Here is a 26,239-nt window from a genome sequence, read left to right as displayed (position 1 = left end):
ACAAACTGATTTTTGATTACATTTCAAATTAATTAAAAAGAAACTAAAATATCACGTTGAAGTCAGAAGTTTGCATACACTTAGGCTGAAGTAATTAAAACAATTTTTAACCACTCCCCAGATTTCATATTAGCAAACTATAGTTTTGGCAAGTCGTTTAGGACATCTACTTTGTGCATGACATGAGTCCATTCCAACAATTGTTTACAGACAGATTGTTTCACTTTTAATTGACTATATCACAATTCCAGTGGGTCAGAAGTTTACATACACCAAGTTAACTGTGCCTTTAAGCAGCTTGGAAAATTCCAGAAAATTATGTCAAGCCCTTAGGCAGTTGGCCAGTTAGCTTCTGATAGGCTAATTGGATTCAGTTGGAGGTGTACCTATGGGTGTATTTTAAGGCCTACCTTCAAATTGTGTCCTCCTTTGCTTGACATCATTGGAAAAAAATCACAAGAAATTAGCCAAGACCTTCACAAGTCTGGTTCATCCTTGGGAGCATCTGTACAAAAAATTGTACTCCAGTATAAACGATATGGGACCATGCAGCCATCATACCGCTCAGGAAGGTGACTCCTTCTGTCTCCTAGAGATGAATGTAGTTTGGTGCGAAAAGTGCAAATCAATCCCAGAACAGCAGCAAAGGACCTTGTGAAGATGCTGGAGGAAACCGGTAGACAAGTATCTATATCTACAGTAAAACATATATCGACATAACCTGAAAGGCTGCTCAGTAAGGAATCCACTGTTTCAAAACTGCAATAAAAAAAGCCAGACTACAGTCTGTGCACATGGGGGCAAAGATCTTACTTTTTGCAGAAATGTCCTCTGGTTTAATTAAACAAAAATTAAACTGTTTGGCCATAATGACCATTGTTATGTTTGGAGGAAAAAGGGTGAAGCTTGCAAGCCGAAGAACACCATCCCGACTTTGAAGCATGGGGGCTGGCAGCATCGTGTTGTGGGGGCGCTTTGCTGCAGGAGGGACTGTTGCATTTCACAAAATAGGTGGCATCACGATGAAGGAAATTATGTTTATATATTTAAACAACATCACAAGACATCAACCAGGAACTTAAAGCTTGGTCGCAAATGGGTCTTGCAAATGGACAATGACCCCAACCCCAAGCATACCTCCAAAGTTGTGGCAAAATGGCTTGAGGACAACTAAGTCAAGGTATTGGTGTTACCATCACGAAGCCCTGACCTCAATCCGATAGAAAATTTGTGGGCAGAACTGAAAAAGCATGTGCGAGCAAGGAGGCCTACAAACCTGACTCCGTTACACCAGTTCTGTCTGGAGGAATGGGCCAAAAAACGTATTGTGAGAAGCTTGTGAAAGGCTACCCAAAATGTTTGAGCCAAGTTAAACAATTTAAGGCAATGCTACCAAATACTAACAAATGTATGTAAACTTCTGACCCACTGGGAATGTGATGAAAGAAATAAAAGCTGAAATAAATAATTCTCTACTAGTATTCTGACATTTCACATTCTTAAAATACAGTAGTGATCATAACTGATCTAAGACAGGAAAAGTTTTCTAAGATTAAATGTCAGAAATTGCGTTTGAGTTCAAATGTATTTGGCTAAGGTGTATGTAAACTTCTGACATCAACAGTAAGTATTCAAACCCTAAACTCAGTACTTGGTTGAAACCCCTTTTGCAGCGATTACAGCCTAAAGTATTTTTGTATATGCTGTGACAAGCTATGCACACCTGGATTTGGGGATTTTCTGCCATTGTACTTTGCAGATCCTCTCAAGCTCTGTGAGGTTGGATGGGGACAGTCAGTGGACAGACATTTTCAGGTCTCCAGAGATGTTTGATTGGAATCCAGTCTGGGCCACTCAAGGACATTCACAGAGGGGTCCCTAAGCCACTCTTGCATGTCTTGGCTGTGTGCTTGGGGCCATTGTCCTGTTGGAAGGTGAAACTTCAGCCCAGTCTGTGCGCTCTGGACACTGCAAAAAATCGACATACAAAAATAAGAAAAAAAAAAAACTAAATTAAGAAAAAAAAACTAAAATTAAGCAAAATTATCTGCCAATGGGGTGAGAAAATTCTACTTGATAAGACATCTTGAAACAAGACAAAAAAAATTGTGATAAAGTTCTTAAAATTCTTAAAACAAGAAAAAATGAAGTAAATTTAGATATTTTAACTTGATTCAAGCAGTACAAATATCTTGAAACAAATGCAAAAATAATAAAATCTAGTATTTTTTTCTTGTTTTATTTGTGGTTAGTTTTAAATACTCTTGGTAAAAATATCTTGATATAAGAATATATATACACATTTTAAGAGTGTCAGGCTTATTTTGAGGGAAAGGTTTGGTTTTAAAAAAGTCTTAAAATAAGACTAACTAATAAGGATGTCCCCTCTCAATCTAGACTATTTCTAAAAATAAGCTCTGAAACAGAGATACAATAAATCTGGTACAACAAACATGCTCTTAATATTGCTTTATTAACTCCAACTGCAAAAGGAAAGCAAACGATTGTTCAAAAATGACAGCAATGGATCATATCACAGCAATTGGTAAGCCTATTAAAACAAAGCTTGGTAACTTGGTCAAGGTTACACAGATACATCACTGAGAAAGTGAATATATATATATAAAATAAAATAAAGAGAACAAGAAAAACTGAATTTTTAGTTTGAACCTGATGAAAACAACTGCTGTCAACAATTAGTGATCAAAAGACCTACATCTGACTTTTTCACTACTCCCCAATGAACTTTTTCCACTCCAAAGTGGCTTTTTTGTAGGAAGAAGTTGCATCAAGCCCATGTATTGCATCTGAAATTACTTCTGTCTGAAGCACAGACAGTAAAGTTGCAACACACTTTGGGTACACAAGATGAAGTGCATAATAGTATGCCATTAGGTAGAGCACACCTTCGTGGAGGTCTTCTTGTGGAAAGGTTGTCACAGGTGTAGTCCCAATGGCCAACATGCAGTTGTCCTCTGACACAATCAGGACAGGACTGAAGAGTGGTCTCCCCTTGAGGAAGGAATCTGGGTTTTCTGTTGGCTAGAAATACAAACACAAAAATGACTGAGCAGTACATCTTGATTTAAATGCCCACTTCTCTAGTTCTCTTGGTCTTGTAGAAATATAAACAAGGTTGTATGTCTTACCTCAAGGATGTGCAGCATTGCTTCACTTGCATGTCCCATCTTTTTTGGTGGGGCTACAGGTGATGGGAACATCTCTGGAAGAGCCTTCATCAAGGCTATGGAGCGTTTCACTATTGAGGAGAACAAATAGTCTTTTATAATTTACTGAAATTAGTGAGTTGAGCATGCATTAAAGGGATAGTTCACCCAAAAAACATTCTTCGAAAGTATCTTCTTTTGTGTTCATTGGAAGAAAGAAACTAATACAGGTTTGGAACAACTTGGGGGAGAGTAAATTATGTAGAATTAAAATTTTTGGGTGAACTATGCCTTTAAGAATTTCCTTTAACCTCTGATCTTGATATAGTAACAATTGTGCATTAAAAAGGTATAAAAACTTAATCAAAAGTATTCAAAAGGATTATTAAACTTTAACTTATTTAATGAAGTTAAACTTTTCATAACAATCTGTTAATGATTTAAAATACACTACCGTTTAAATGTTTTAGATATGTGAGATTTTTTAAATGTTTTCTTTTATAAGTATCTTCGTCTCACCAAGCCTGCATTTATTTGTTCCAAACTACAGCAAAAAAGTGATATTGTGAAATATTATACTATGTGAATAGAAAGTGTAATTTTGATGATAATAATTATGATGATATATTCAGCTTTGATCACAGGAATAAATTACACTTTACTATAAATTCACTTATTAAACAGCTGTAGTTAGGATTAAATAAATGCTGCCTTGGTGAGCAGAAAGAGAAATATTTTAAAATATTAAAGTTCTAAAACATTTGAATGGTAGTGTATGACACTGACAAGCAAGTTAAACAACTATTGTTAGATTTTTCACATTTTAATTCAAGTAGTAATAGGCAGGTAGTTTACCTCCATCTAGAGTCATTGGTGGCTTCAAAACCTTTTTGTAAACCCCATAGCTTTGCTGCAGAAACTATCCCAACGGGCCTTTAGTTTTGGGATGAATCTGGGATTTCCTTTGTCAAGAATCCGGCCTAGTTCATCCATTACCTGGAATAATCCCATATACACATTTGTAAAAACAATTGAAGTCACTAGGAACTCAAATATATTATCGGATATATTACTTACATGATGTAGTTCTCTGAAACAGGGGTACGCTTGCATTATCTTTGAAGGTCTGTCCTGATCCTTGAAACAGTCCGAGTTGATGAAGGCTCTCCGAGCATCAAACTCAAGGTCAAGTAGTTGAGCAACTGCCTCCTTATTAGGCTTTGGTCTTTTATAGATCTCTTGGAGAGTATGGTAATGTCTGGCCTGGCTTTGTTGACTATCAGTGTCAGAATGGTCTTCATCTCTTCTAAGGTCAGTCTGACTCAATGGTAAATCTTGTTCAGCTGTTCCTCCTTATTAAAAAAAAAAGAAAAGAAACCAGTATAAACCCAGCAAGCAATTTTGCATTTAAAAGACATCTAATAGCCATCCAAACACAACCCAGACATCTAGGCTAAAACAAGGCAAAATTTGGGCTGTCAGTGAAAATTTAATAGACATCTACCCTAACCATATCCCAAGAATAGAATAGTGTCAAATAAATGAAACCAAACACCTTGTAAACACTGTTGACTTTGCTTACATGATGGAATATCATACATCTCACAAGTTATTTTGGCTAAAATGACATGTAACCAAATTCAAGGTTGTTTTGTCTAGAAGTGTGTTACTCACAGCCGGACTATATCGGGTCTATAGTTAACTGAGACGATGAAATGATGGCAATTTTTTTTGCTGGGAACCTTTTGGTCCACACATTTTTTTTTTTTTTTTAAGTGCAAAGCAACATACAGTGTTTGTCCAAAAATCATTAAAATAAAAGAAACTTCACTCACACCTTTAGATAACTTAGCATCTGTAATTCACACATGTTTGAATTACAGATGCTAAGCACACTGCACACTGCTGGTGGTCGAGGAGAGATCCCCTGATATGATTGTAAAGCGCTTTGGGTGTACAGTAGTGCTATGTGCAATATGAAAGCGCTATACAAATGCCTCATGCATTCATTCAATGTAAAGTAGGAAACAATAAAAAAAAAGATCTTTGTCTGAATGTGCTAACATTGTTTTCTCAAAATAAGAAACGTTGTGCTCTTAAAATAAGAAAATATGGCTTGAAATTTCTTATTCTAGGATAGACTGTCAAAACATACCATACACTTTAAAAAAAATACTTAATTCATTTAAAGAAATCACCAAAATTGGCATTTTTTTCTTAGTAAGAAAATTCAAGTTATATTTTCTCAAAACAAGCAAAATAATCTTTTGCTTTTAGTTCTAGGCTAGGTAATTTATCTTAGAAGAAAAAAAACAAGAATTCTTGCCTTATTTTAAGATTTTTTAACTCGGCAAGATTTCATTTTTTGCAGTGGACCAGGTTTTATTAAGGATATCTCTGTATTTAGCTGCGTTCAGTTTTCCTTAAACCTTGAAGGTTCCTTAAACCTGTGCAGGTGATGAGCTGTGCCTGGTTTTCTCCAGACATGACGCTTTGAATTGAGGCCAAACGGTTCAATCTTAGTTTCATCAGACCAGAGAATCTTGTTTCTCAGTCAGACTCCTTTAGGTGCTTTTTCGTGCATCTTGCACTGAGGAGAGGCTTCCGTCTAGCCACTCCTCCATAAAGCCCAGATCGGTGGAGTGTTGCAGTGATGGTTGTGGGAGTTGGAGTGGTGGTGTAGTGGCTAAAGCACAGGGCTGTTAATCAGAAGGTCACTGGTTCGAACCCCACGGAACCACCATTGTGTCCTTGAGCAAGGCACTTAACTCCAGGTTGTTCTGGGGGGATTGTCCCTGTAATATGTGCTCTGTAAGTCGCTTTGGATAAAAGCGTCTGCCAAATGCATAAATGTAAATGTTGTAAATGTAAATGGTTGTCCAGCTCAACCAGAGTTATCATCGGATTCTTGGTCACCTCTGTTACCAAGGCCCTTTTCCCCTGATTGCTCAGTCTGGGCGATCAGCTCTAAGAAGAGTCCTGGTTGTTCCAAACTTCCATTTAAGATTTATGGAGGCCACTGTGCTCTTGGAAACTTTCAATGCAGGTAGCCTTTGCTAGATCTGCACCTCAACACAATCCTGTCTCTGAGCTCTGCAGGTAGTTCCTTTGACCTCATAGCTTCGTTTTTGCTCTATGAATTTTCAGCTGAGACCTTATCTAGACAGGTGTGTGCCTTTCCAAATCATTCTAGTCAATAACATTTTTCACTGGTAGACTCCAATAAAAGTGTAGAAACACCTCAAAGATGATCCAGAGAAATGGAATGCACCTGAACTAAATTTTAAGTGTCATAGCAAAGGGCCTGAACCCTTGTCAAGGTGAAATTTCAGTTTTTTTCTTTTTAATAAATTTTTCAAATTTATAAAAAATCTGGTTTTTGCTTTATCCTTATGGGGTATGGAGTGTAGAATGTGGAACTTTTTTTTTTAAGAACTTTGGCCTAAGGCTGCAACAACAAAATGTGAAGAAAAAAATTAGGTGTCTGAATACTTTCTGAACACGTGTTTTGGCTTTGCTATACACAATACATTTGAATTAACAGTGATCTCTGTTCAGGTTTACATCTTCGATGTAATCATGTCGAATTTGGAATCATGTGACAAAACAACATACACCAACAAAACTACATCTGATAAGAAACCTCATTAAGTTTTTACAATGAAACTTTGATCAAAAATTTGATTCTTTAGTTTCATCCGATACGCCAATTCTAAAAATTGAGCGATTCATCGCATGCCGCCACGCTAAACACCATGTACACTATCATGTACAATAGCACAATGTTTTCTTTAGAAATCCTATATTTGCTGTGCATTTTCACTTTGAGAAAAATAGCTCTGAGGCTTTATATGAAGTTAGGCTGAAAATAAGGTGCATTTTTAACTATTCTGAGACCAGTGCAGACAGACAGCACACTGGAGGTTAAGTCATTCACAGGGAGCATCCTATAGGTTTCCTAGGAAGTTTGGGTTGAATACACTTGGCTTCATATCAAAAGTTCAGTTTCAGGCTGCAGATGATGCTTGGACCACTCAACATGTTTGGCAGACATGGGAAAATGGTAATCAGTACATAGATTAAGAATTTATAATGTATAATTTTAACATGTTTAAAATCGATGCTGGCCATTACTTGTATCGGAATTAATTACAATTTCTGATTGGTAAAATGCTTCAGCACTGGCTATCACTTGTAAACAAAAGTAAAAATCAAGTCAAATCATATTTTGTGTGTGCTTTTCCCATTACACATGGGTGCTTTATAGAAATCGTCTGCAACGTCTCAAAAACATGAATAACCAACACCGCTGTGAATAATTTCACAAGAAAAACTTTCTAGAGCTTGGTATTATTAAAAATTTCACAACTTAGTCCTGCTGTCCACATATGTGTACATACATTTTATCAAAGCTATTTGCACGTATATTAAGTGCTACTAGCTACAGATAAAAAAGGAAATGGAAAAAGCACACAGCGGTCCTGCTCGAGACTCAGAAGTATAAAGAAAAGGAGGGATCTTATGCCACAAATGCTGCTGATTGAGCTAAACTTGAATTGAACTCTGAATGTTCCTCTAAAGAGCACAACAGTGTGGTTCTGGAAGTAAAAAATGAGTCTTCCCTTTTCTTTGTAGATATTGGAATATTTTAAGCTAAAATTTAAATATATTGTTTAAACACTTTCAATCAACTTCAAATCAGTGCTTTTATAGATTTATAAATATATTTTATTTTGAATTCAATTACATCATTTGCAATGCTTTATAGGATTGTAGTTCCTTCCCTCATTAAAAAAAGTTAGTACTTTTTGCTTCAAATCAAAGTTTGTAATGTCGTGATTCTCCTCAGATCTGGTTGGTTTGGTTCGTGGCTTAGAACTCTTTTCTGCAGGACTCTATGAAATCCCAATCGAAAAAAGTTTATGGGAAAAATACTTGGGGAACCATCATTGCTGAAAACGTGGGCGGACTCTGTTGCGCTCTACATGAGAGCTGAAATGTCTTCAATATCTTTGTAAAGTCACACAGAAAACTGCAAGCGGAACATTGTGCTTTTTATTGTAATCAAAAGGCCATTAGTGTGAGCTTTTCTTTACACCATAAACCGTTTAGCAGACGCCACTGTAACTTACTTTACAAAGTGAGATTTCAGTTACTGCTGCTGTTACTGTGCTTAACTTCAATAAATGAATATATACTTTTATATGGTTCTTTATTGGTTTGATTAGCTAGATAACGGCATATGGCAATGTAACAAAATGAGTTCCATAACAGGTACACATTGTCTTGTAAGAAATTGGCAAGTACATGCCAAAACATGGGCCTGAATACAGTGTATTCTGCCTGAATAAACATGAACCTATTGTAATGGTTATTTATGCATAACATTTACATTTATGCATTTGGCAGATGCTTTTATTCAAAGTGACTTACAGTGCATTTATTACAGGGACAATCCCCCCCGAGCAACCTGGAGTTAAGTGCCTTACTCAAGGACACAATGGTGGTGTCTGTGGGGATCATAAATTAATACTGTCAACACACTCCAGAGAATAGTGCTCTCTCGGTCACCACAGGTCTCACATCCTTCCCTATTTTATCACATGTAATCCCACCTTTTAATTATTGATTGGTGAAATTTGAACATTTGATTCCATCTCTTTTTGTGTGTATCATGTTAATCTTCTGCAAATGGACTTCCTGCATTTTGCCCAGTTGATTTCTCCTCTCTGGGTTTTTTGACAAATTCTGCCCATTATTCTTTTTTATTCTCTCATGTTGCTTCGCCAGACTTGTTCTTTCGCTCTCCAACCTTTCCATTTCCCTCTCGATTGTTGCAAGTGGAGATATTTCCTTCTCTTGTGTCCTCTTACTATTTAAGTTCCTTTTGTTTTGACCTCTGATGTACAGTTTCTGGAAGACAAAATCAAAACAAACAGATTTCAAAATTCATAAACATTTCACACACTTCTTGACAACTCTAATTTTAGTAGAATCCTTTTTTGGTGTACAGAAATGTCTTGTATATACACCGTCAATTCTCTGTTCTTGCAGGGCAGAATGGGTCTCTGGAGGAAGAGGATCTGTTTTGTGGCCAGACTTCCGTCACTACAAAAAAAAACCCATCAGAGTTATGAAACGCATAAAAAAGAACTAAAGAAAACAGTTAAAAAAAGGCTAATTCAGATCATGTTTATCCAATAGTTGGCTCCCATTGTCATTGGAAACACTACATACTTGACTATGGGATGAGGCTTTCCAATGGAATTAGCACCTTTTAGCTTTGACAATAGGAGTGGGCAGCACACACATTAGTTTCCAGCCATATGGAGCCAGAGATTGAAGCAGTGGGATGTAGTCTGTCTTCACGGCAACACCCTGTAAAACAGAAGCATAATTGAAACCACTTAATGTGTTAATTTGATTCACTTATGTCCTATTAAGGTCAATTGTGTGAATAGGCACATACATCTGCCTACATCTTTTTTGTTTTAATCTCTACACCGTATATTTAAAAGACAGAACTGCCTTCATAAGATGGCAATTCATAAGAAAGGGAGTAGAATGTCCCACAAACAATAGAATAATTAATTGAATTGAATTCAGGAGATACAAATGCAGACTTACATCAATCACAGTCCATTGCTCAACCACAATGGCATCATACGCTGTTGTTGCAGAGACATCTCCAGGGGCACTTTGGAAGATAAAAACACTCTCCACTATGGAAGATGATGCTGACAATACAGAGAAAAGGTTTTAATGCTGACAAATTCAAATATCAAGTTTAAATTGTTGAGCAGAAGAAAAATTGACACTTCCACAAATAACAATATTTATTTGTTGTTTAGGAAACGTTTGAGCTATATAAATATTTCCTAGCCATTTGTTAAATGTCACAACATCTATCATACCCACGTCATCTACAAGTTTGAAGTAACCGTCAATGAGTTGTGCACCACTTCTGAAGTGCTGGCTCATGTGATCCAGCCAATGAGAGTCCATCGAGCTAACAAGACCCGCCTCCCTGTGCACCTGCAGTGGAACCCTCAGAGAAAAGAACTTGGGTGATTCTGAAAGAACCATTGTGTGGTGGTACAGAGCGAAGACCTGAACACCTATACAAACATAGAGGCAAATATTTATTGAAAGTCACAAAGAGCTGGAGAATTAAAAAAAACAAAGCTCAAATGTAATTATCATTATAGGTGTAAAATGCCCAGTGCATTGTGATGCTTTGATCTGAAAAGGGAAATTCAATGCATTTACTAGATGGTATTTAATGATGAATTTAATAACTCAAATAATACCCATTAATATGTAATACACTGGGCATTATAATAGTAAAACTGTAAACCCTGTCTCTGTGGCACTCTGAAAATTCCTGCTAGTTTTGAACAAAACGTCCAGCTCGACACCTCAACATAAACTCAACCAATGACGTTAGTTGGGGGTGAGCCAATCTGTATGTTTGATCAATGGAAGACGACGTAAGGCGTATTCAGAAAGCTGTTTGAAACTATGCTTATTTTATATCCATTGGTGCAGAAATGACAACTTTTAAACTACAATTCTTGAGCATGTGGATGTAAAACATGGTTATCAAATTTCACTACAGTGTAAATTGTCCCTTCAGTTACATTATAACATTTCTGTGTTCAGCAAAATAGTCTATATTAATTGTACCAAAATAATCACATCAAATAAATCACCAAACCAAATTGTGACAAAAATTAAGACTAGCCTCCATTTACGCGAGTGTGCAAACCGCAGCGCTACGACCGTGCACAATGTCTTCTCTTTTTGAGAGCACTAATTCTAAGTGCAATTGTTGTGCCAAGTGGGTGAATGTGGGAGGCACAATTGGCTTTTTTCCAGAGAAATAGATAATTGCTCTGAGATGTTTCAAAAGGACGCCTTATCTCAGTGCAAATCCCAAACTCAAGTTCATACATTTGCAGTTTGGAGATTCCACCAGCAGGTGGTAATAAAGTACGAAATACAAGTCTCAAATACAAAGGTTTATCAAATTATGTCCATTATGATCCCTGTTGTGGCTGTTTTATGAAACAAATATTTATAAGATGTGTGTTAAGCTATCTTTAGCTTTTACAATTGTATTTATGATCTTAATTTGTATAGGTATTTTTCCACCAGTTGTCGAAGATTGATTTTTAAGTCACTGCAAAAGGGGCCGGTGGAGGAAGTTGGAAAGAGTAAAATGTTTGGATTTGCAATGATTTCATTTGCACTTCCTTATTTTTATTATATTTTAGCTTCATTTGAAGTTTATTTTGAATTTAGTATTTTTTCATGTTTAAATAAAAACAAATGTTAAAATTAATATAGATTAGAATACGTTCTCTTTAAGTGAATGGAGCGTAAATCCAAATTCTGATCACTGTCATCGAACGATGCCTGACATTCAAAGGATGCAGTTAATGTACAAAAGAACGTAATTCCATATTTCAAATTCCTTGTGTACAGTCAATTTTCACTACCAACTTCGTATGAATGTGCTGTCTTCATGTCGCTGGTGCTTGAGGGAATGGACTATATAACAGGAAGCAGATGGCGGAGTAACCGGAGATGAGCCTTAGAACTAAATTACACTTGACACATTAGCGCTTTGCACACAAAATTTTGCCAAACCCACTTGAGCCTTGACTTATCACATGCTTTCACGAAAATACCAAAACTTCCTGGCCATGCACAATTACTTTGCGTGTATAACCTATGGCATAGAGCTGCGCTTGGCTATATAAAAACACCTTTTTCATTTAAACTTTGCAACTAACCCTGATTCTCTCCATTTAACTTACGATTCAACATCTGTGCAGGTCCAACATGCTTGCTGGCTTTGTCTTGACTTCTGACCTGCTCTCTATGGTCTAGCTTCTGGTTGTCTTCCAGATCACAGCTGGGATGTACAGCTTGGATTCTAGCACTCTGGGTCTGATGTGCCTCTGATGTGCAAGATATTAATGTAGACTCATGCAACCGCTCTTGGTTGCATTCTTGTTCTTCATTAAGATATTGATAATCTGAACATTTGTGGTTATCGGTGAAAGGATTCTGATGATTCCAACACTGGCTGCTCTCTGTGGTTTGGTTCAGAATGGTTTTGGTTTGCTGCCTCTGGTTTTGTAAATCTGGATTAATGATCATAATGTTGTGGTTTTGATGATATCCATTTGCACAGTCCTTATCGTGTTGGCTCTTCTCACTAGCTGGCCTGAGAGTTGGAGGACTGCTGTTGTGATGCACAGAACAGAGGCTGGAATGAATGGAGGAAAACTCCTCTGGTTCCCAGTGCCAAAGGAAACATGGACCGACACTGGGCTGTCGCAAAAACCCCACAAACAGATTACCCTGATCAGCCAAGTCCTGCACCTGCACAAGTCCCCCAAGAACAGCCAGGACCAATAGAAAGAGAGGAAAATACATCAGTAATACATTGTCCAGTTGACAACCTTTAAAGGGACAATGAAAATTCTGTAATTTACTCAACCCTCATACTGTTCCAAACCAATTGAGTTTCTCTCTTCCATGGAACACAAAAGGAGTTGTTAAACAGAGACATCTCCTTTTGTGTTCCACTGGGTTTGGAACAACATGAGGGTGAGTAAATAATATTCATTTTAAGTGTACAAAGAAAAGGGATTTGAATGTAATATAAATAAGTGTTGGGTTTTCCTGTAGATGCTTTTAAAATGAGCTCTTAGAAGCTGTGACGGAAAACGCTAATGGAAACCATATTTTCCAATCATTGTTGTCTCATGCCACAGACACATATACTGTAAATCTAAATCATCAGCAAATGTCACATGTCTCAACACATCCACGCTCAGTTCAACAATGCTTATCTTCAAATAAACGCAATTATGGTAAAGGTGAGGGGGTGACGACTAATGGAACACCCGATGAATGCAGGGTGTCAAATTGTATTGAGCGGCCTGTCAGCTTACATTATGTTTTCAGTTTGCAACTGTATTGTCAGACCAAGATAGAGCCTGTTTGAGTGTATTATCCATTGCAGTTTCTAATAGTGATGACATTAAGTTTCACACTTAACTTTAATATGTGTCTGGAAGACAAAGCAATTATTAACATTGATCTAGTGCTCTCTGATGGGTCTTCAACCTAAAATTGTTGCAGTTTAAGATGGTCAGACCTTTTTCATGTAACCCTGTATAACATCGGAGTCAGGTTCCTGGTGACCTCGGTAGCACATGTCTGTCGCAAGATGAAGTCCCACCGGGTTCAGCAGACCACTGTCGGAACCACTTTAATAAAAAACAAGAAAGAAAAATGTTTCATGTTATATGCTCTTTTGGTATATGGTGTTTTCAAATGCGTTATCTTTAAAAAAAGTATTAGTCAGTCATTGGTCAGTGGAGCAATAGGTAACCCTGATTGGGAGCTAAAATGTCACTCCAAACCTAATTTTGTGTGTGAGGATACCACAACCTTAGACAAAAATATACAACCGTTTATAATGTAGTTATCAAGCCAGTGACTTAATAAAATCAGATTCCATGTGATCTAACAAAAAGATTTGTAGAGATCAGTACAGATGCATATAGAGAGGGGAAAATAATGTAATGTAAGGTGTATGGGTTTGTTCAGAATAGCATACTATTACTACTGAAGTATATAGTATGCAGTGAAATGAACTTTACTTAACCTTTCATTTCCAGTTTGATTAATGAACTGAAAGTAATATATCCTACAATTTTAAATGTCTCCTTTTTGACTTATTATTTGAGCTGATTGGTTAAATGGTTAAGTTACCATTTCCTCACCCTCATTACAGATGTGTGTGACTTTTCTGAACACAGATGATTTTTAGAAGAATAGTTCAACTCTGTAGATCCATGCAAGTGAAAGGTGCCCAGAACTTTGAAGTACTATAAAGCACATAAAGGCATCATAAAAGTAATCCGTAGGAATTCAGTGGTTAAATTCATATTTTCAGAAATGATATAATTGGTGTCGGTGAGAAACAGATCAATATTTAAGTCCTTTTTTTACTATAAACTCTCCTCCCTGTCCAGTTGTTTGTGGTATACACAAAAAATGTGAATTGACAAAAAAAAGAATGTGTAAGTAAAAGTGGAGATTTATAGCAAAAAAGAACTTGAATGTTGATTTATTTTCTCACCCACACCCATCATATTGCTTCTGAATATATTAATTTACTGAAGTAGTATGGATTGCTTTTATGCTACCTTTATATGCTTTTGTAGTTTCAAAGTTCAGGCCATCATTCACTTGCATTGTATGAACCTACAGAGCTCAGATATTCTTCTAAAAATCTTTGTTTTTGTTCTGCAGAAGAAAGAAAGTCATACACATCTGGGCCGGGATGAGGGTGAGTAAATTATGAGATTTTTCATTTTTGGGTAAATCAATTTACACAAATTGATTTATTTGGAATGAGCAGAAAGAAACTAACAGTAAAGGTTTTGTTTAAAAGAAATAACTACGAAAACAATCTAAGGGGAGAACAAATGTAATAATTTAAACCAGTACAAACCCCTATATTGGTCTACCAATACTTTACAGTAGATAAATAGGGAGGGGGGTTTCCCCATTAATGCTTTTAGTGATTAAGGTGTGCACAGTGTGAAGTCTGCAAATACATCATTTTGTGTGTATACCTGTGTGTTTCTCTAATGAGCACAGCTCGATGTAACTGCTTCTGTAGGTTAGCACTAGCAGGTCCACCAGAGTGAAGGAAAGGATGGACAGCAGCCAGTACGAATCCCTTCTGATACAACTCGCACACCTGCACAGAAAGCTCTCTCACTGATGTCAGACACAGTAGTGAAGACACTGCCACCTCTAAAGAGAGAGAGAAAGAGGGGATAGAAAGACTAAGTATACAGTGCATTCAGCCCCCTTAATTAAAAAAAATCTGGCCTCCATAAATTATTATTTTTTATTTTTTCCCAATTTGGCATGCCCAATTCCAATGCAATATGCCACTACGAGGACCTCGAGGCATAGGCACTCTCCTCAATCCGGGTGGCGAATCTGCCTCCACGTCTGAGACAGTCAATCTGCGCATCTTATGTGGCTTGTTGAGCATGTTACCACGGAGACCTAGCGTGTGTGGAGGCAAGCAATCAGGGGAGAAAAGCCTTGGTAATAATAATAATCTTCCAGATCCATCTCATACACTCAGTAAACCCAAAGCCTAGAAGAACTTGATGAAATAATGGAATATATAACAGACATCTCTAGCACTCTTGATAGTGTCGCCCCCTTCGATTAAAGAAAAAAGCCCGACACCATGGTACAATGATCACACTCATGCTCTGAAGAGAGCAGCTTGGAAAATACAAAATTAGAAGTATTTCGTGGTGCATGGAAGGATAGTGTCTGTAGCTACAGACAGGCAACTACACAAGCTGCCAGGTCAGCATATTGTAGCAAACTCAGAAAAATACCCACAACAATCCTAACTGTTTATTCAGTACTGTGGCTAAATTGGTTAGGAAAAAAGCCTCATCAGAACCAGATATTCCGTCGCAACACAAGAGTAATGACTTCATGAATTTATTTACTGATAAAATTGGAATTATACAATCATTTGTAATAGCACCTCAGAAAACATAATTTGTCATAATTTCTCACATGCATCTTCAATCCTTCGCTGTCATGGGTCATGAAGATCTAACAAAAATTAGACACCTCAAAAGCCACAACTTGTTTGTTAGATCCAATACCAACCAAGCTCTTAAAAGAGGTATTCCCTGTAATCTCAGAACCTCTTAATATTATTAACTCCTCACTATCCTTAGGACATGTCCCAAGAAACTTTAAAATGGCAGTTATCAAACTGCTTATCAAGAAGCCACAACTTGAATCTGGAGAACTGGCCAATTATAGACTGATTTCAAATCTCCCACTTATGTTGAAAATACTAGAAGGTAGTATCCTCCCCCAAATACGTTTATTTCTATGGAGAAATAGTATACAGTATCTCAAAAGTGAGTACACCTCTCACATTTTTGTAAATATTTGATTATATCTTTTCATGTGACAACACTGAAGAAATGACATTTTGCTACAATTAGTGAGTGTAGAGCTTGTATAACAGTGTAAATTTGAGTACAAAAGTGAGTATACCCCTAAGTGAAAATGTCCAAATTGGGACCAATTAGCCATTTTCCCTCCCCGGTGTTATGTGACTCAGTGTTACAAGTTCTCAGGTGTGAATGGAGAGCAGGTGTGTTCAATTTGGTGTCATCGCTCTCACACTCCCTCAAACTGTTCACTGGAAGTTCTACATGGCACCTCATGGCAAAGAACTCTGAGGATCTGAAAAAAAATAATTGTTGCTATACATAAAGACGGCCTAGGCTATAAGATTGCCAAGACCCTGACACTGAGCTGCAGCACGGTGGCCAAGACCATACAGCGGTTTAACAGGACAGGTTCCACTCAGAACAGGGCTCGCCATGGTTGAGCAAAGTTGTTGAGTGCACATGCTCAGCATCATATCCAGAGGTTGTCTTTGGGAAATAAACGTATGAGTGCTGCCAGCATTGCTGCAGAGGTTGAAGGGGTGGGGGGGGGGTCAGCCTGTCAGCGCTCCGACCATACACCGCACACTGCATTAAATTGGTCTGCATGGCTGTCGTCCCAGAAGGAAGCCTCTTCTAAAGATGCACAAGAAAGCCCACAAACAGTTTGCTGAAGACAAGCAGACTAAGGACTTGGATTACTGGAACCATGTCCTGTGGTCTGATGAGACCAAGATAAACCTATTTGGTTCAGATGGTGTCAAGCATGTGTGGTGGAAACCAGGTGAGGATTACAAAAGACAAGTGTCTTCCCTACAGTCAAGCATGGTGGTGGGAGTGTCATGGTCTGGGGCTGCATGAGTGCTGCCGGAACTGGGGAGCTACAGTTCATTGAGGGAACCATGAATGCCAACATGTACTGTGACCTACTGAAGCAGAGCATGATCCCCTCCCTTCGGAGACTGGGCCGCAGGGCAGTATTCCAGCATGATAACGAGCCCAAACACACCTCCAAGATGACCACTGCATTTCTAAAGAAGCTGAGGGTGAAGGTGATTGACTGGCCAAGCATGTCTCCTGACCTAAGCCCTATTGAGCATCTGTGGGGCATCCTCAAACGGAAGGTGGAGGAGCACAAGGTCTCTAACATCCACCAGCTCCGTGATGTCGTCATAGAGGAGTGGAAGAGGACTCCAGTGGCAACCTGTGAAGCTCTGGTGAACTCCATCCCCAAATGCATTATGTTGGCATTTGTGGAGTTGCATTAGCATGGTTCGGTCTCATTTTCATGTAAATGAGGAATTGTCAAACCAAACAAAAGTAAATGTATGGAGTGCCACAGGGATCAGTTTTAGGACATCTGCTTTTCTCATTGTATATTCTTCTATGGAATAGTCTCCCTAACACTGTTCAAGATGCAAACATACTCACTCAGTTTAAGTCTAGACTAAAGATTCATCCATTTAGCCAGGCATACACCGAATTAATTTTTCAACTCACAATTAGGCTGCTTTAGTTATGTCTGCCAGAACCAGAAAGTGATCATGATCTATAATTCTGCAATAAATTTAATGGCATCTATGCTAATATTATTTTATTTGTTTCCCCATCTCCACCTCGGGACTCCAATCCTGAGGACACCAGTACCAGCTGGATCTAGCTCCATTCCTGCTTCCTGTTGGACTCAACTGCTATGTGTTGCTGTGTGCTGACTTAGCAACCGATGCCAGCCAAACATCACTTCAGCCCATTACGATGGACTTCAGGAGGCCAACTCTAAGACATGGGATACTTCATAAGCCATTGCCTGAACCTTGGATTTAGGATAGACCTCAAAATTCCAGCCAGGTTGAACTGTGATGCACCTAACTGATCTCTGCCTGCATGTCGGTCAAATGGACTATACGATTTAAATGGAATACATAGACTATCAATAAATCGCCAACAAAACCCTTCATCAGCCAACTAACAAGGACAATTGCATATATGTGAACTTCAGTTATTCCTGATGGATTTCAAAGTCATTAAACTTACATTTCATTCAAAATCTTTGTTTAAACATTGACCCTTAACACTTAGTTTAATAATTTTCAACCATGACTTGCAATATGCACACGTAATATTGGCATTATATTCATGATGTTAGCCTGAGGGGAACTGGCCCTCAGTGAGTCTGGTTTCTCCCAAGGTTATTTTTCTCCATTAATCAACATCTTACGGAGTTTTGTGTTCCTTGCCACAGTCACCTGTTCACGATCGTATTTCATCAAACCACACAATGATGAGTACAAGACATCATAGATACTACAGTTTTATCTTCTGTTAATGTCGGATCTTCTGTAAAGCTGCTTTGAAACTGTGTGTGTTGTGAAAGGTGCTATACAAATATAAATGTCTTGAGGTGACCAAGATCCCAATGGTCACTTTGGTTGAGCTCCAGAGATCAAGTGTGAAGATGGGAGAAACTTGAAGGACAACCAATCACTGCAACACTAGACCAATGGCTTTATGCCAGAGTGCCACTTGAGACAGAAGCCTCTCCTTAGTGCAAGACACATGAAAAAGCAACCCAAGGACTCTGACGGTGAGAAACAAGATTATCTGGTCTTATGAAACAAAGATGGAACTGTTTGGCCTCATTTTTAAGCGTCATGTCTGGAGGAAACCAGGCACCGCTCATCACCTGCGCAATACCAACCCAACGCTGAAGCATGGTGATGGTGGCATCTTGCTGTGGGGGTGTTTTCAGTGGCAGGGACTGGGGTTAAAGGAAAGCTGAACGCAGCAAAATACAGAGATATCCTTAGTGAAAACCTTGTCCAGAGCACTCAGGACCTCAGAATGTGCCAGAGGTTCACCTTCCAACAGCACAATGACACTAAGCACACGGCCAAGACAACACAAGTGTGGATTAGGAACAACTATGAATGTCCTTGAGGCCCAGCCGGACACCGGACTTGAACCCAATCAAATGTCTCTGGAGAGACCTGAAAATGGCTGTCCACCAATGGTCCCCATCACACCTGACATAGCTTGAGGATCTACAGAGAAAAATGGAAGAAAATCCCCAAATCCAGGTGTGCAAAGCTTGTCGCATCATACCCAAAAAGACTTGAGGTTGTAATCACAACCAATGATGCTTCAACGAAGTACTGAGTTAAGGCTCTGAATACTCAAGTCAATTTGATATCAGTTTTTTTTATTTTTAATAAATTTGCAGTTATCAAAAATCTGTTTTTTGCCTTGTCATAATGGGGTATGAAGTGTAGACCGATGTAAAAAAAAAAAACATTATTTGAAGCATTTTAGCATAAGGCTGCAACAAACAAAATGTGACAAAGTAGGGGGTCAGAATACTTTCTGAATGCACTGTATGGGTGAATAAAATCTATTGTCAGCTTTCATTTTTGATCCACTGTTCAATGGTTATCATGATTTGATCTGGTATAGGTATTACTGCTAAGATATTAACAATAAAACCCCTCAGATTTACATATGAATGGCTATAATAATCAGATCCTTATGTCTGTTTTTATGCCTCCATATTTGCATTAGCTTATACAGTATATTCAACCTTCAGCATAATGAGGAAATGGGGAGATGTGAAGATAGGTGTGAATAATTTCATTCACACTTACCTCTGCCAAATAACGTTAACACTCACTTTGACATTTTTATGCATGGTGGTCACTGACACACTTTTTATTCTTTTACAAGCAAAGTTCTACTGGAATCTGTCATTAAAAGTTCCTTTTCAAGGATCATTAAATTATAACTTCTCATTAAGGGATGGAGTGAGCTATAATCTGCATATTGCTCATTCAGTGATTTGATGGTTTGACATCTAAATGTAATGACAAGTGTGGCTTAAATGTATCAGTATCTAGAAGCTACATAAACACATCAATCTTCACACATCTTAAATAATGAGGCAATCACAAATTGGAACATATTGTGGTTGTTTGCACTCAAGTTATTATAATCACCAAGTGTGATCGGTTAAGCGTTCAAATGTGAACGACCCACTTCATCTCTTTGAAATGGATGCAGAAATCATTTCTGTAATTTGGTTATATGGCTTATAAGTCTGGAATTTGTAATGGAAATTAATGGTCAGAAATAATCAGATCATTAATAATGACAGGAATATACAGACTGCTTGACTGCAATCATCTTTCAGTGGTGTGAGAAACTGTTTAAAAATTTGTGATGTCTATACATTCTTTGCAGTTATTCAGTTTATAGGACTGTGGAAACACTAATAAACCCCCCTCAGAGTCCAAGCAAAAATTGATTTTCACCTGTCAAGAAAATGTTGTCCTAGTCATTTTATCCCAAATAATTAATTATTTATACATTTTATAAAATGAAGCACCCATCATCTGCATCCGGAAACTGAACTTTGGCAGATTTTAGGAGTGAACACACTTAGCGGAGAGCAATTGGATGACCTAATTTCCAGTGTGCTGTCTGTCTGCATTGGTCTCAGAACAGTTCGAATTGAATCTTATTTTCATACCAACTCCATATAAAGCCTCTGAAATAAATTTATTTCAGCTTTTGGATGAAGCCATTGATTGTCAATGTGATAATACCAAGCAAATATAGGAACAAATGCGCTAAAGTACACATTAGGTGTACATTGTGTTTAGCAGTTTTAGCGATATTTCGCTCAAATTTAAAAATGGCATATTGGATGAAACTAGAGATTCTAATAATTTGACTCGAACAGGTTTTAATGTAAAAACGCAATGAGGTTTCTTACTAGATATAGTTTTGTTGCCGTTTCTCTCAAAGACAAACTGCTGTGATCGGCACCATGTTGTTTTAAAAGTTTAACACTTTACTGACAGCACAGAGTCTCACGAAAATTGATTTTTGGGGGTTAATTTATCTAGATGCCATGCCCTCAAACATTTTTCCATTTAATCACAAATCTGAACACATTGTGAGTTTGTAACCAATTGTTATCAGTTTAATGCTAAAATCCAAACCCTCCATTTTATCTATTCTGTTTTACGCCTCAAACCAACAGTACACATGATATTTTTCAATCAAAGTTGTTTATTAAGTTTTTAATGGCATTGCAATTCTTTGAACTTAGTAGCAAATCTATTGCACTCCAGCAGGGAGAGCCATCACTGCTCCTGCTGTGCTGACCTATCAAAACTGCGGTTATGACCCTTTAAATATTGATATGACATAAATATTAAAGAGTGTATATGTTTCATAAATTGAAGCGATTCGTGCTGCTTACGACTGTGATGTGGGTTAATTTGGTGTCTTTGCTCATTTTATTAACAGTGTGCGGAATTGTATTATTTGTGGAGACCAGATTCAATTAAAACCAGATTTTATCCATAAATCCCTTTCAATCTCTCTCAAACTCACAAACACACATGCACACGCATAAATCACAGATCTTAAGAATGAGCCCTCCCATCTGCAAGATCAGATAATCCTTAAAGGATTATCTCTCTCTGGTCTGTTTTTGCATTCTTTTTTATTTCATACCCGATAATCATTTAAACTCATTAAATCACATATCATTTCTTTCAATATTGATGCCACAAAACAAACATCTCTGAAAACTGCAGTGACAGCATGTGGGTGAGGCAGAGTCAGTGTCTGGGTGTCTCTGTAGGCATTAGTGCATTTGAAATATAAATGACCTACCTGCCTGTCTACTGATAAGCACCTAAAGCAGAGAGCCTGGAGATCTGTGCGTCAGATTTTACAACATTGTTGGGACCATATTTCCCCAAAAGTATAGTAAAAACTGAAATCATCTGCATTGTGAGCCATTGGTCACAAAGAGGAAAATGGCTCAATAAACATACTAATTAATGACTAATCTCAAAATGCTAAAAGGTTTACTGCAAGGGTTAGGTTTAGGGGATAGAAAATATAATTGGGGAAGTCCCCACTATGACAAAAAACCCACAAAAAATAAACATGTTTGTATGTGAACACTGTCCTAATTCTTATGTATTCAATTGTCTTATAAAAATATATTTGATTCATGAATCAGGCCGCATTCACAGGTACACAACTGCACACAAGCACAGACATATTTGCACAACTAGGGATATGGTCATATCCTTGTAATTAAGTCCAATCGTGACCCATATACTCATACTTTCAAGTCATTAAAATGAGCAGGCCTGTTCGCCCCTTCAATCTGCGTCTTATATTCTCTCATCCGGTCTCATATTCTCATCCTCTTTGAATTCAGCAGGATCCATTATTGCGTCTCTCTAAGCACACCAACAAAAGCGGCATTAGTATATTTAGAAACAGAAGCCCTCAAAGAATATACACTGTTTGGTTGCTCTCTTGCTCCATTACACTCTCTCTCTCTCTCTCTCCCCTCTCATCTAATCTCACACTTTTCTTTCTCTTCACAGTTTGAAGCTTCACACTTTCCTATCTGAAGGTGGGCTTTGTGAATGTGTGTATGCATATCAATATGTTGCTTTGAATTTTGAAAACGGCAATAATTTATCATGCCGTATGCTGTTGGAATTTGCAACATTTCATCAACCAAAAAAACAGTTGAAAGGCTTTTGAAAATGTTTGTGTGTGAACAATGACACCTGTTAATGGCAATTTCAATAGAGAAATGCTCTCCGATAAAAACCTAGTGAGCTGCCTACTAAGGCAGCATTTAAGGAATCATAGGTGCTGTCCTGACACGAAGGTTGCTCTAAAATGTAGGCATCATAGTTATGCTGCTTCCAAAGATACCTTCTTTTGGCAAAGGGCCATTCACAGCGAAACATTTGCATTGGTCTGCATGATTTAATTGATTTTCTATGTCAAGATGTGCCAAGCGGATGTTTGTGACCATTGCACCACGTTTCGTTGTTTTTAAGACTTCAACTTTTAAAAGTACATCGAGACACCAGCATTCCATTTGTCGCACTGCATATAGCTTTCAAGAGGACGTGTGACCAACAGAAGATCAAAACGTCACACATCGACCTCTTTGCTCAAAACGAAGAATACATATTTCAAAGCAGCACGCTTTTATTTGTTGCAGGAGGGTGAGTAGATGGCATATTTTTACATTTAGAATACAATATTAAATGCTATTTGAGATTATTTAAACTAGAAGCCCTTGAACGTGTCATATCAGTTACGGTGTCCAAAATAATTTTGCATGCTTAAAGCCTAGTGTGACTGGGGGTTAAGGCAGCATCGGATGTGTTCTATACCCAGTATTTATGTTAAAGTTTTTTTGTATGCCTATAGCAACATGCTAAAGCCAGACTCCACAGAATCAATTGAGAAGGGATGCAGCAATGTACCTGCTGCCGATATTATCGGCCAATAACTGACCAAATTAAAACCATCAGTATATTGGTAATAGCATGAAAATGGCAATGTGGAAAAACAATGGTTTATTTATAATTGGTCAGTAATACACTTCGTAAAAACTATGAATTCAAATAATAATAGCCACAATTTGTAGAAGGTGGCACATGTAATTTCATTTTTATTCTGTCTTGTTCTCATTTTAAACCCTGGTATAAACAGATGTGAAAGTTGTGAAAGAACCACCTACCTTTAGGCTACAAAATGAGGGAAACCATCCAAACCGCTTTGAAACCAGCAGACTTTGACTTCTGAGAGATCGGTATGATATCCATTAATACTTAAAATGCAATATGGCCTTTTGCGATTAAAAGTTAAAAGGCTGGATTTTAAACTGCAACAAAGTGCAAAAATGTTTTAGAAGTACAATTTCTTTATATAAATCGTTATATTTAGATCAAATCTTTTTATCTTGTAAATATCTTTCACTGTGGTTGTCTTTAAAATTTTGGTCTGTCATTTAATCCATGTTCAGTGGAAATTATTTAGAACAGTAAACATTTGTACATAGTATTCCAAAAAAAAACTGATGACAAAAGGTAAATGGCAAAATATCAATATCGGCATAGGTTTTCCATGAAATTTAGGATGCTGCTTAAGTGCGTTCAGGTCATTTCCAAAGTATGAGATTTCACATCTTCAAGAACTCGTAATTACAAGTTGTAAATTCTGAGTTCTGTGAAAGTAATATTTTTTTTAAAGCAATTATCGCAAAAATATTTTTTACATATTGCCCAGCCCTACATAACAGTTGTGACGTCACGTAAAAAGAACCTATATGAGAAAGCAAGATGCCATCTCATATTTACAGTAATTTCTACAAAATGAGAATACAGCATTTGAAAGTTGTTGCCTATGCAGGCAGTAGGCAACAAGGCAACTCACTATGTTTTGGAACAGACATAAAGTGCTTTGAAAGGAACATGTGTACCTTCCTTTCCCAACAGGAAATCCAGGTAGTGGTATGTGTAGGTCACTCCTGACTGAGTCTCCACCTGCGCTCTTCTGAGTGTGGAGTAGATCTTTCCTGGAGCTTCTTCTGAACCTCTGGGCTTCGGCAACTTACAGCCCATCTCTTCACACATGGAAAAAGTGAGAGGGGGGAAAATATAATAGATGAATATGTATAATTTGCTTGAAATATAAATTTATTCATGGTTGCATTATTGATTTAACTAATTGTCTTGCTTAAGTTTGATTGACATTGAAAAATAATCTGAACATGTGCAAAACTGAAGGAAGGGCATAACGGCATCTCTTCACACAACCACAAACATTCAGATACATACACAAAGATTTGTCACACAGGAACATAATATAAAAGGGCTAATTGGAAAGAAAATCAATCTTCAAGCATCAACCTTTAACACCAACACACATTCACGAGACATCTCGTGGCATCTACAATGCCCCCTACTAACTACAGACCATCTCCATGGTAACCAGAAGCAGCAATCAGATAAGACAGAGGACTGCATATTTGATCTATGACTACACAACCAATCAAACAGCAGAATGTGTGGCAGATAAATTATAGTGTGGCTAAGGCTAATGAACGTCACATCTAGATCGTGCTAATGTGATGTGACAGTGGTGCCATGCCACGCAGGCCCCAGCGGCCAGCGCTAACACACACCATCAGGGACGGATGGTTAGCTGCATTTTCGTGTCAACGTTTGATGAGCCAGAACAGGTGAAACCGAGAGGAACTGGACAAGCCCAATCACCGTGACAAGCATTAACCACGCAACGATAACATGATGGGGAATGAAGATGGGATATGGAGGGATGGATGGCTGGTATTGTGGATCAGGGGTGGGTTGATATTTTAGGAGACCTGAATGTGAGTAGATTAGGAAAGACACTTACAAAAAAAGTACTGTGTGGCACATGGTACAGTGAGGGCCAACACATGGTTCCCTGGGTTCCTACATACGTTTAAAATGGTAAAACTTAACGATAAGGTTGCATACGATAACATTAGATAACACAGTAGTTAAAATTAATTAACAATGCACAATACTTAAACAGCATTTATTAAGCTTGGTTAAAAGGAATATTCTGGGTTCAATACAAGTAATGCTCCCTCTTTAAAAAAAGCAAAAATCTAGTTTACAATGAGAAACTTAAATGGAAATAAATGAGATGAATCAGTAAAAGCTAAAATACTCACTGTATCAAAAGTATAGCCACAAAACTTTAGCATGTTAATATTATTAATTGTGATAAAATCATTAAACAACTATCTGCGTTATAAGTTATATCCAAATTTAAAACTTAATTTCCTAAACACTAGTTTTGACCTCATGAGACCCAAGCATGTCTACTGTGGGCATTTCTCATTCCCCTTTTTGATTTGTAACTAGTCACCCCTAAGAAACATGGGGGAAAAAAGTTTCCAGACCAAATAGTTTTCCTAAAAACTAAACTGACATTTTAAAATTATACCAAAACTACTTTCCAGGAGTGTTGGTTATTCATGTTTGAGATGTGGTTACAGACATAACATTAGAAATTAAAATAATTAATGCTGATTCAAAGTAATGGCCAGCATCATCCAAATCACTACCAACCATGTTAAAATAAAATTAGACATAAGAATCTTTGAATCTATATACGGACTACTATTTTCCCCATGTCTGCCAAACACGTTGAGTGGTC

The 26,239-nt window shown here is 37.6% G+C and overlaps 1 protein-coding gene across 1 annotated transcript; it reads right to left on the bottom strand.

The window, feature by feature from the left end:
- Positions 1–8,497: 8,497 nt before the first annotated feature.
- LOC127619476 (raftlin-like) lies at positions 8,498–24,651 on the bottom strand. Its single transcript, XM_052092322.1, has 9 exons — positions 24,510–24,651; positions 14,831–15,014; positions 13,342–13,453; positions 11,990–12,560; positions 10,082–10,285; positions 9,795–9,904; positions 9,442–9,545; positions 9,200–9,275; positions 8,498–9,080 (listed from the first exon to the last, which is right to left on the bottom strand). The coding sequence occupies exons 1-9, from the start codon at positions 24,649–24,651 to the stop codon at positions 8,790–8,792; spliced, it is 1,794 nt and encodes a 597-aa protein (XP_051948282.1). The 3' UTR covers positions 8,498–8,789.
- Positions 24,652–26,239: the final 1,588 nt, after the last annotated feature.

This window comes from Xyrauchen texanus, chromosome 26, assembly GCF_025860055.1.
Source record: "Xyrauchen texanus isolate HMW12.3.18 chromosome 26, RBS_HiC_50CHRs, whole genome shotgun sequence".
In the NCBI taxonomy this organism is placed as follows: domain Eukaryota; kingdom Metazoa; phylum Chordata; class Actinopteri; order Cypriniformes; family Catostomidae; genus Xyrauchen; species Xyrauchen texanus.
The sequence above is the reverse complement of the archived record's forward strand: the minus strand, read 5'-3'. Positions and strand labels throughout refer to the sequence as shown.

Coding starts and splice junctions, on each gene's coding strand:
- LOC127619476 (XM_052092322.1), bottom strand. CDS start 24,651: ATGGGCTGTAAGTTGCCGAAGCCCAGAGGTTCAGAAGAAGCTCCAGGA. Junction 9,905..10,081: donor CAAACTTGTAGATGACGTGG/GTATGATAGATG, acceptor CTGTATTGTCAG/CATCATCTTCCATAGTGGAG. Junction 9,546..9,794: donor AGCAATGGACTGTGATTGAT/GTAAGTCTGCAT, acceptor TCTGTTTTACAG/GGTGTTGCCGTGAAGACAGA.